This window comes from Schistocerca piceifrons, chromosome 11 (assembly GCF_021461385.2).
Source record: "Schistocerca piceifrons isolate TAMUIC-IGC-003096 chromosome 11, iqSchPice1.1, whole genome shotgun sequence".
Lineage (NCBI taxonomy): Eukaryota > Metazoa > Arthropoda > Insecta > Orthoptera > Acrididae > Schistocerca > Schistocerca piceifrons.
The window spans coordinates 135,937,192-135,949,598 of NC_060148.1; the positions used below are offsets into that span (position 1 = coordinate 135,937,192).

The window sequence follows — 12,407 nt, forward strand, 5'->3', positions numbered from 1 at the left end:
CGTATGAGACTGTGTGACATGAATTACATATGAACCGTGTTTTAAAGTGTAGTGGTGTGATAGATCGTTCTTGATTATGTGTAAAAGTAACACGTTCCACTGCTCAGTCTGCTCCCAGATGGAGACAGAAACACCACAGTAAATTTTGAAGTGGAATGTATGCTGTAAATGACAACATATTTAAGAAATTAACATGAAAAGAATCCAACAGAGACCTTTCAGCGTATAAGATTCAAATGCTTAGAGTGTGTAGTTAGTTATACATACAGATCGGACACCTTCCTACATGTAGACATGCATGGTGTAATGGGTATAAGTGCAAATATTTCAATTGGTGAGTGAGAACAGAGTACTAAACAATATTCTATCAGTACTTGCGTCATTTGCAGACTAATAATTATGGCTGTTAGTGGTCGTACGTTTTAGATCGGTTATTATTTGCAAGTACATACGGAAAAAGCAAGAAGTTGAAAATGTACCTTTCCATGGGCCGCAGAGAAAGTATTGAAGGGTGGATGCGTAGAAGCAAAATGAAAGTCTAGTGACAGGCGTACTCAATTTTTACGTACAATTACGACGGTGAAGTACACAAGATATATAAAAACTGAAAAAAGTATATATGGTTGCTAAATACTGAAGTGCCTATACAATTTAAGTTAATCTTATTAATCTTTAATTTGTGTCTCAGAAACCTTTAATTTTTGTCAGAAAAATCTGGTAACAAACAGATGTTAAAATGCATACAGGAGAGACGTCTTTCGTTATTCAGGAGTGAAACCAGATATTATAGATAAATCCTAGTGAATTAACAAAATGCACACAACAGTATAATGTTCACTGACGAAAGAAAAACACTGGAGCAATAGCCTGTTCTCTGTTGACCACACAGGGACAGAAACGAAAGTAAGAGAAGAATTGTGGAAACGTCACCAAGTTTTTGAGCATCGAGGAACAGGGTGTGTAGTGTCCAGACGGACTTGAATTTAGAGCAAAACATCTTTCCTACCCTGATTCCTTGGCCACCAAGTTGTTTTGTCCTGCAATACGACGACCATGGTGAGGTACAGCTCTGTGTCCTCCGCAGTGAGCAGCCTGACAGCTCTCCTGTAGGCATGGCGACCACAGGGAGACATACGACAACAACATTTAATGAGTAAGCACCGAAAGTCGTGTGTGGATGTACGTACAAAGTGACATAACCACCGAAATGTTTGACAGAACACCAAATATAAACGTTTTCCGTGTGATGACAAATGTGTGAAAGGGAAAGCCAGCAGGCAATGCACGAAAGATATGTATGTGTGTATGCAGTGATTCTGTAAACCTGTTTCAAAATGGTTCAAATGGCTCTTAACACTATGGGACTTAACATCTGTGGTCATCAGTCCCCTAGAACTTAGAACTATATAAACCTAACTAACCTAAAGACATCACACACATCCATGCCCGAGGCAGGATTCGAAACTGCGACTGTAGCTATACCAGTTTCAATACTGCCTGTATGTGAAAGCCAAGTTCATGGTGTCAGCTGTTCTGAATCAGCAGCTTAAATGTCCAAACGCCACCATTAGTAATCCTTTAGCGAGAGGTAGACGAGAGTGCATTTTTCGTCCAGGCAACCCCTTTCCAATGTCTCAAGACTTGGCGCACGGCTCACCTCCAGAAACAGGTGTTCCTCCTGCAGCAGTGCGACTCTGCGGCTTATCACTGGCACTGAGGACAGTTGACAGTGAAAATGGACAGCGACAGGTCATACGTAAAGCATACCAGTGGCGAGACGCAATCAGTAACTCCACTGCCCGATAACGGTGAACTCATTGATGACAATGCCACCACAACAGAATTATTAAACACGTTTTCCGAAACTAATTCACCGAAGAAGACAAACACGGTGTAGCAAGCAGGTTAAATCACTTAATAAAGGTAAGGCCTCCAGTCCAGATTGTATTCCACTCAGGATCCCTTCCGATTATGCTGATGCTATTGCTCCATGTTTAGGAATTATAAACAACCACCTGCCCACAGAAAGTTCTGTACCTAAAGACTGGAAAATTGCTCAAGTCACACCAATACCAAAAAATGGAAGTAGGAGTAATCCGCTACATTACAGGCCCACGCTACTAACGTCGAATTGTAGTAGGGTTTTGGAACATATACTGTGTTCGAACATTATCAATTTCCTCGAAGAAAACGATTTATTGACACATAGTCATCACGGATTCAGAAAACATCGTTGTTGCGAAACACAACTACTCAAGAAGTAATGAGTGCTATCTACAGGGGATGTCCAATTGATTCCATGTCTTTAGATTTCCAGAAGACTTTCGACACCGTTCCTCACAAGCGTCTTCTAACCAAACTGCATGATTATGGAAAATAGCCTCAATTGTGCTGCTGGCTTCGTTATTTCCTCTCAGTAAGTTCACAGTCTGTAGTAATAGACGGAAAGTCATCGATTAAAACAGAAGCAATATCCTGCGTTCCCCAAGGAAGTGTTATAGGCCATCTGTAGTTCCCGAGCTGCGTAGCCGCGCGGTTTGGGGCGCCTTGTCACGCTCCGCGCGGCTCCTTCGTCGGAGGTTCGACTCCTTCCTCGGGCATTGGTCTGTGTGCCACCCTTAGAGTAAGTTAGTTTATGTTAGATTGAATAGCGAGTAAGCTTAGGGACGGATGACCTCAGCAGTTTGGTCCCATAAGACCTTACCACAAACTTCCAAATTTTTCCCTCCGTTTTTCCTGAAGAATATTAACGGCATAGGAGACAATCTGAGTAGCTCTCTCAGATTGTTTGCAAATGATGCTCTCGTTTACCGTCTTGTTAAGTCATCAGATGATCAAAAAGAACAGCAAAATGATTTAGATAACGTATGTTTGCTGCGAAAAGTGGCAATTGACCCTAAATAAAGCAAAGTGTGAAGTTATTCGCATGAGTACTAAAAGAAATCCACTAAATTTCGATTACGCGCTAAGTCACTCAAATCTGAAGACTGTAAATTCAACAAAATACTTGGGGATTACAATTACAAATAACCTAAATTGGAAGGATCACATAGATACCGTTTTGGGTAGAGCAAATCAAAGACTGCAATTCATTGGCAGAACACTTAGAAGGTGCAACAGTTTTACTAAAGAGACTGCTTACACCAGGCTTGTCCGTCCTATTCTGGAGTATTGCTGTGTGGTGTGCGATCCCCATCGGGAGGGACTGACGGACGACATAACAGTACTGCGCTTGTTTTTCATTCATCATTGACTCTGGCCTTCCAAAGCTGAAAAAAATGTATTTGTCTAAGGTGAAAGATGAAAGGGCAATACACTGGCGCATGTTTACGGTTATTTGGTTTATTAAGGGAAGGCAATCCTAAGTTTCTATCATTTGTAGACTTAGAGAAAACTTGTGACAATATTGAGTGGAATACTCTATTTCAAATTCTGAAGGTGGTAGGGGTTAAATACATGGAGTGAAAGGCTATTTACAATGTGTGAAGAAACCAGATGGCGGTTGAAACAACCGAGGACCATGAAAGGGAAACAGTGGTTAAGAATGGAGACAGGGTTTTAGCCTATCCCCAATGTCATTCAATCTATATATTGAGCAATCAGTAAATAAAACAAAAGAAAAGTTCAGAGTAGGAATTTAAATCCAAAGAAAATATAAAAGTTATGAGGTTTGCCTATGACATTGGAATTCTCTCAGAGACAGCAAAGGACCGGGAAGAGCAGTCGAGTAGAACAGACAGAAGGCGGACAAAAGATGAACATCAACAAAAGTGAAACTACGACAATGGGATGTAGTCGAATTAAATCAGTTGTGGCTGAGGGAATTAGATTAGCAACCGAGACACTTAAAGTAGTAGATGAGTTTTGCTATTTGGGGAGAAAAATAAATGGTGATGGTGGAAGTAGAGTGGATGTAAAATGTAGACTGGAAATGATAAGGAAAGCGTTTCAAAAGAAGAGAAATTTGTTAACATCACGTATAGATTTAAGTGTCAGGAAGTCGTTTAGTATTTGTATGGAGTGTAGCCATGTATGGAAGTGAAACATGGACGATAAGTAGTTTGGACAAGAAGAGAATAGAATCTTTCAAAATGTGGTGCTGCAGAAGAATGCTGAAGATTATATGGGTGTAACACGTAACTAATGAGGAGGTACTGAATAGAATTGGGGAGAAGAGAAATTTATGGCACAAATTGACTAGAAGAAGGCATCTGTTGGTAGGACATGTTTAGGGGCATCAAGGACTCACCAATTCAGTACTGGAGAGCACCTTGGAGGGAGACTAAGATATGAATACATTAAGCAGACTCAGAAGGATGTAGATTGCAGTCGGTACTTTGAGATGTAGGAGCTTACACGGGATAGAGCAGTATCAAACCAGTCTCTGAACTGAAGACCGTTACAACAACAACAACATGGTTACGATCGAAATCAGGAAGGAAACTTATTCATACAAGGTGATACGTCGAGACTGAAATTTTCACTCTGCGCTGATATGAAACTTCCTGGCAGATTAAAACTGTGTGCCAGACTGAGACAAGAACTTGGGGCCTCTGCCTTTTGCGGGCAAGTGCTCCACCATCTGAGCTACCCAAGCAGGTCTCACGTCCCGTCTTCTGGGCTTCTGCTAGGACCTGGTCTCCTACCTTCCAAAATTCACATAAGCTCTTCTGCGAATCTTGCAGGACTAGCACTCCTGGAAGAAAGGATATTGCGGAGACGTAACTTAGTCACAGCCTGGGACATGTTTCCCGACAGAAATTTTCACTCTGCAGTGGTGTGCGGGCTGATAGGAAATTTCCTGGCAGGAGTGCTAGTGAAATTTGGAAGGTAGGAGACGAGATACTGGCAGAACTGAAGCCCATAGGACGGGACGTGTGTCGTGGTTGGGTAGCTCAGTCGACAGAGCACTTGCCCGCGATAGGCAAAGGTTCCGATTTCGAGTCTCTGTCCGGCACACAGTTTTAATCTACCAGGAAGTTTGAGGGTTCAATTATTGACCTACATGAAATGAAATCCTCATAGATTCTGAACGGTTTGCTTTATGACGCTCAAACTGCATGCTTGGCCGCGGTGGACGATGGTAATTAGTATGTGCATGCGCGTTCGCCGAGTGGTTGTCGGCCATGTGCACAAGAAAACGTCACGGTACAATGTACCTGAACATATACCACTTGTGGAGGCGTGCTACGCTAGCAATAGCATCCCAAATGCAGCTCAAAGGAAGTGGTGCGACCGAGATCAAGCTGAAGACAACCGGTCCGTGTGTGCTAAAAATAAATAATATGATTCGAAAGTTTGAGAGAACGGGTAGCTCTCTTACTGACAGTGTCGCAATGTCAGTCGTCCAAAAAGGATGAAAACGACTGAAAACATCAACATTACAAGTCTTGTGTCTCAAACCAGCCCCAGGAAATTTATCAGAAGAGCTGCACAACAGCTGGGAATCAACCGGGAGGCACTGCGACATGTAGTTGTTAAAGATCTGCATCTTTTCCCATACAAAATTCAAGCTTCTCAACCTTTAAGCTCGAGGGCCATGGAACAGCAGTCGTGTTTCGCCTACACTGTTGTCTGCAGAATTGAAGAACAGGACTTTTATGTGAATATGGTTTCGTTTCGCGGATAAGCCCACATCCACTTGGATGTGTTCGTCAATAAGCGAAATTGACGCATTTGGTGGACTGAGACTGCACATTCGGTGATCGAGAAGTCTTTCACCCTCAACGGAGCACTGTGTGGTGTGCAGTCTCCAGTCACGGAATAATCAGTGCAATATTCTTTTGGTGACTACCGAACGGTACGTAAAGGTTTTGGAAGATGATATCATCATGATTATCCAAAGTTACGATCATTTCGATAAGATGTGATTCATACAACATAGTGCTCGACCTCTTCGAAGCAGGGAAGTGTTTGATGTTCTCGAGGAGCATTCTGGGGACCGCGCTCTGGTGTACCCAGGAGGCACTGGCATGGGCCTCGATTGGCCGCCATATTCTCCGGATCTGAATACGTCGACTTCTTTCGGTGAGGCTGTATTAAGGTCAAGGTGTGCAGCAATATCCCAGAGAATATTTCTGAGCTGAAAACAGACATTCAGGAGGTCATCGACAGCATCTATGTTCCGACACTTCAGCGGGCCACGCAGAATTTCGCTATTCGTTAGCGCCTCGTCATTGCCTATGACGGCAGTCACACCGAAGATGTCATCACCTTAATCCGAATATATGTAGTGACGTTTACATTTCGAATAAAATGTGTACACGCCGAACTCCGTAACTAATTTACGTCTTTCTTCTTCATATACAGTCCGCCAGAAAAATGTAGACACACCACAAGGAACGAAAAGTATTACTTATGTGTTTATTTTACATTTAATAATCGATCACAGATGTTGCAGAACCTTTAGCTTAGCATATGGTTACTTCAAGTGTTAAAAAGTTCACAGTCGACGGCAATACACATAGCAGAACGACGAGCGGTCGTCCCAACTCTCTAAGCACTGTAGGACTTAACATGTAGTGTCCTTAGTCCCCTAGAACTTAGAACTACTTAAACCTAACTAACCTAAGGACATCACACACATCCATGCCAGAGGCAGGATTCTAACCTGCGAACGTAGTAGCAGCGGGGTTCCGGACTGAAGCACCTACAACCGCTCGGCCACAGCGGCCGGCTCGTCGCAACTATGTCAGTCACTATTACAGTGGAGATCGCCGCACATGTCGCTGTAATCTCCTCCAGCGTGCGTGGCTTACGTCGATAGACGTTATCTTTCACAGTTCCCCACAAGTAAAAGTCTGTAGCTGTTAGATCTGGCGACCATGGAGGGAACTCAATGGGTCTTCTTCATCCAGTCCAATGCCACAGGCGCGGGACACGATGGGAATTAGAATGCCCATCGAACACGCCAGGTTGTTGTCGGCCACTTTTATTTGGATGGATGCTTTAGCAAGTGAAATTGGCACAGTTGGGGGACTGAGAGTCAGCATTTGGCGATCGAGATGTCACTTCACCCTCAACGGGAGACTGTGTGGTGTGCAATGTCCACTCATGGAATAATCGGTGCGGTATTCCTTTGGTAACTACCGAACGGTATGTGAAGGTTATTGAAGATGATTTCAATCCCGTTATCCAAATTCATCCGGGAGGAGCACTTTTGGGACTGCATTCTGGTTCTGATGCACCCAGAGGCCACTAGCATGGGCCTAGATTGGATTCACTTTCAGATAAAACAGCTGTGCCATGCATACCTGCTCTATTCACCTGTATACTATATGTAACACTACTCCCCCTTCCTAAGTACGTGTTTGTTGAATAGATTAAAGATAATTGTTTATAGTACACTACCTTGCCGGATTCATTCATGAATATGTGTAGAACCTGTGTAGAGTGCACTCCAATAGAAGTCCTCTCCTTTTTTATACAGCTTCCACATAACATATCACTCTCTATGCATATTCCTACTCTCTTCTGTACCTCAGACTTTATTTGGCCATTTTACATCATGAAACATTTCCTGTATATCTACAAAAGCTATTTATTTACAGTTTAAAATTAAGTTTAAAGATATTACTCCTTCTTGGATTCTTCGGTTTTTTTCCGAATCCAAACTGACTTTCTGATAATCGTGTGTCAATTGTTCGAAGACAGAGGAAGCTTTTATTTGATGTGGCATTCACGACTAAGCTAAGACTTCGGTAATTTTTGTATTTTAAGACAAGAATAAATATCGTATAATGTTTCTCTAGAGTCTGAGAGCAATTTCCCCTGTTCCTATATGTTACACAACTGAGTATTTAACAGATTTCTAATTTCAGTTCTTCCAGATTCGACAAATTCAGCTGGAATGTTGTCTTTCCCAGGGCTTCCTTGTTTCCCAGATTTTCAGATTTAGCTGATAGAAAATAGCTGCAATAAATAATAGCAATTTAAAACGTCATTTAAAGGATCAACCTGATCGTCTAATATAGTAACTGGAACTGTAACTATTTTGCTCTTAGTTTTGTGCTAGATATTCATTTTGATACTTTGAGCAGGTAATTGTAGAAAGAGGCCTCTATTCCTTCTGTGGCATTTTGTAGAAGCAAATAGGGAAGTTTTAAGAGGAGATGTAATAGATTTTCAAAAGTATTATTTCCTTCATCTACACACTATAATCTATGTTGGGTGTAAATTTTATCCTGATATCAGCTTTAGAAATGCCTTTAAATGGTGGCATTGATTAACTCTGCACTGACAGCCACTCACACTTTTTCCAACACTTGGGAAACTGTGTTCCAGAATCGCTGACAGTGGGACTCGTTCAGGAGGCTGAGGAGGCCACGGCCGTGGATCTCGGAGCCCTGCTGGACGCCGGGGACGACGCTGTGGTGACTCTGCTGGCTGGGGACATGCGTCTTGTGGCTCATAGGGCTGTCTTGGCCGCCAGGAGTCCCGTGTTTGCGGACATGTTCCGTCGCGTCACTGTAGAGGGCAGCAGCAGCCAGCTCGCACTCTCGGACACAGAGGGTCCTGTGCTGCGCCAGGTGCTGGCATACCTGTACACCCTGCAGGTGCCCCAGCTGCCCAGCATGGCCCCAAAGCTGCTGGTCGCCGCCGACGTATACGGCCTGTCGGTACTGAAGGCGCACTGTGAGCAACAGGTGGTCGCCCAGCTGTCTGTCGAGACTGCGGCAGCTGCAGGTGTTATCGCGATTAGGCATTCCGCCAATAGGCTGAAGCAGGCCGCCGTCGCCTTCATAAAGGCCCACTTGCTCCATGTGATGGCGACGCAGGGCTGGGCTGAGGCTGTAGTCAACGACCCACAAACTGTTGTGGAGTTGGTTCACCTGATTGCAGAGAGACCGACAGACACCAGGTAAGGGTGAGACAAGTCACAATTCCACGTTACACAGCGATAAGTGTGTGTACTGCCAGGCCTACAATGTCCACCACAAAGTTTAATTAGATGTGCATGCGCAGTAAAATACACTACTACTGATATCCATTTTCTTGTATACACTCTGTGATCAAATGTATCCAGATGACTGGATGAATTTGACTTACAAATTCAATGAAGCCCTCCATCGGTAATGCTGGAATTCAGTGTGGTGTTGGTCCACCCTTAGCCTTGATCTCAGCTTCCACTCTCGCAGCCATTCGTTCAATCAGGTGCTGGATGGTTTGTTGGGGAATGGCAGCTCATTCTACACGGAGTGCTGCACTGAAGAGAGGTATCGATGTAGGTCAGTGAGACCTGGCACGAAGCTGGCGTTCCAATATATCCCAGATGTGTTCTGTAGCGTTCAGGTCAGGACCCTGTGTGGGCCAGTCCTTCACAAAGACGTTACTGTCATGCAACCACTCGGCCACAGCCCATGCATTATGAACAGGTGCTCGATCATGTTGAAAGATGCAATCGCCATCCCCCAACTGCTCTTGAACAGCTGGAAACAAGAAGGCGCTTAAAACATGAATGTAGGTCTGTGTTGTGATAGTGCCACGTGAAACAACAAGGGGTGCAAGCATCCTCCATGACAAATACGACCATATCATAAAACCACCGCCTCTGAATTTTACTGTTGTCGCTACACACGCTGGCAGAGAGCGTTCACAGGGCATTCACCATACCCACACTCTGCCATCCGATTGACACATTGTGTACCATGATTGGTCACTCCACACAATGTTTTTCCACTGCTCAATCGTCCAATGCTTTCGCTTCTTAGACCGGGCATTTACCTTCGTGATATGTGGCTTAAGAGCAGCCCTTAGACCATGAAATCCTAGTTTTGTCACCTCTCGCCTAACTGTCATTGTACTTGTAGTGGATACAGTGACGAATCACGGTACAAAATGTTGCCATCCGATGGCAGGGAGTGGGTGGGGCGAATCCTTGGTGTACGTCATTTGCCAGTGTGTGTAGTGCCAACAGTAAAATTCGGAGGCAGTTATGATGAAGAGCTATTCGTGGACGGAGATTGCATCTTTCAACCTGATCAAGCTCCTGATCATAACGCACGGCCTGTGCCGGAGTGGATACACAGCATAAACATCCCTGTAATGGACTGGCCTGCACAGAGTCCTGACCTGAATCCTACAGAACACCTAGTGATGTTTTGGAACACCAACTTCGTGCCAGACCTTGCCGACTGACTACGACACCTCTCCTCAGTGCACCACTCCATGAAATATGGGCTGCCATTCCCCAAGAAGCCTCCCAGCACCTTATTCAACGTATGCCTGCGTCAGTAGGAGCTGTCATCAAGGCTAATGGTCGGCTGATCCCATATTATATTCTAGCATTACCTATAGAGTGCGTCACGAACTTGTAATTCAATTTCAGCCAGGTGTCTGGATTCTTTTGATCACGTAGTGTAGAATGCTGCAGCACAGTTCAAGGTGGGCAGAAACGTATTTTAAATTCCCCATTCGTGATTTTCTCATTCTGTAAAACTTGAAATATTCGTGGTAGTGGAGTAGTCAGTCACATTAGTCGCTACACCCATATCAGTACAACAGTTTTTTGTGTTGTGTATCTCCCTTTTACGTTCTAGATATATATGTGGGATTCGCTGACAAGTTCTGTAACAAAATTCATTAACTCTAACGAAGTATTCGAGGGGTATTAGAAATAAGATTTTTGAAGTTTACTATGCTCTAAGGAAAATGTTGTCATTCTCAATCGGAGCATATAAGAAACATCTCTCTTAAAGAAGGTGATATAAAAACACAATTCTTAAACACCACATGACCACCTCACAAGAAAGGCGACAGGGTTTCACAACAGCTCTGCCGCTTCAGGCAGTTGCGCATAATGCTCTGTCTTCCTTCACATTTCCTTCCCACTTCTAGTCTGTTGTTTCTCGTGATATTGCCATACTTCAGTGCACTAGCTTGTGCAACACACAAAGGAAGGCGCTTTTTGTGTGAAAACTCCGTTCTTGGCTCTTAGAGATGGGTCTGTCAAATATCTACTGACCAGTCTTTGCTTAATTTTCCCTGTGGCTTTAGTAAAGATTAGTCCTGAAGTGTTTTCTTCTGCTAGAGCTTATAGGTTTCCTTATCTGACCTGTTCCAGTTATTGGTCCATTCCTAACCACGTCAAAATGAAAGAGATCTTTAGATCCTTCTATTCTTTGTTATCAACATATCACATTACAAATACTCACTACAATGCTAGTGACAAGTAATTATCATTAATTACTTTTATTGTTAGATATGTCTGAATATTTACTGAGCTGCTTCAAAAACTGGAATTCATATCCTTCAGTGATTCATTTCTCATTGATTTTTATTGTTACAGAAGTGCATCCCATAATTATAAACGTAAACTAATGTTGAATGAAACTGCTTATCACCACAGCTATGTTTTTAAGATGCCTATTATTTACACATTAACTTTAAATATGTAATTCCATCTGGAATATTTAGAAGCAAAGTTGGGAAACGCACTTCTTAACTTAAATAGGGTGCATGTCACAAAACCTAACCAGTATCTTCTTCATTACGTCAAGCTATGTACACTATTGCATTGCTTACCATGACAACCACTTCACACAAGTATCCATCCACGTTACATGCATATACATGAAGCCTCTCTTTTTATGTCAATGGTAGATTCATTGCCCAGTTTCTTCATGAGAAATCACAAACGTTAACCAACACACACACACACAGAACAAAACTACAACTGGCAAAACTAGAAACTGCCACATCTTCAGTACTTGTCATTTGATACACAGATCTCCCAACAGTTACTGCCATTAAATACCACTGCTACGTGCAGCATGGTTTGCACGGCTCTTGAAATACTTGTCTTTTTCCATCACAACACTTACTTCATAACCACCACTTGTAAATTCCACATTGTCCAAACACCAGCCACAACTTTTTCACAGGTTATCACACTGCATACAATCTTCCATCAACTGGCATATGTAGCATAGTTCCTTTGTCTGTGCATTGCACTTATATTTAAATTATTAAGCACTAATATAGCACACACACACACACACACACACACACACACACACACACTAATCACAGTCTGATGAATATCATTACACTGAACACAGTAACGAAACAAAATTCTTGATTTCAGTGAGCGACAACCTGTGATCGGCACTTAGGTGTAAATATATATTATATAATTAATGTGTCTGCTTATTTTACTGATCATACTCATAGACTCGTTCAGCCTCCCAGTCAGGTACTATTCAATGTTCACCTGTTTCGTGTGGATGCTCATTGGCCAGTGTGAATGAAATAAATCTATTGGCTGAAGTTTCAATTTTGTGATAAAAGTTTTAATGGAAGTTAAATTTTTACTGCAGTAGCTTCGGAATATGACAAATATTGTGCTCCATTTTTCTCTGAATTTCCTTCCCCAGTCATTTCAGAGGTATCTGTCATCATATTTACCA

The 12,407-nt window shown here is 42.9% G+C and overlaps 1 protein-coding gene across 1 annotated transcript in view; it reads left to right on the forward strand.

Annotated features, from left to right (window-relative positions):
* The window catches only part of LOC124719805 (speckle-type POZ protein-like), a 112,548-nt gene that overhangs the window by 73,362 nt on the left and 26,779 nt on the right, over positions 1 to 12,407 (forward strand). The window contains exon 3 of the mRNA XM_047244998.1: positions 8,284 to 8,860. Within this exon, the coding sequence (XP_047100954.1) occupies positions 8,284 to 8,860 (577 nt within the window). The remainder of the gene's footprint in view (positions 1 to 8,283; positions 8,861 to 12,407) is intronic.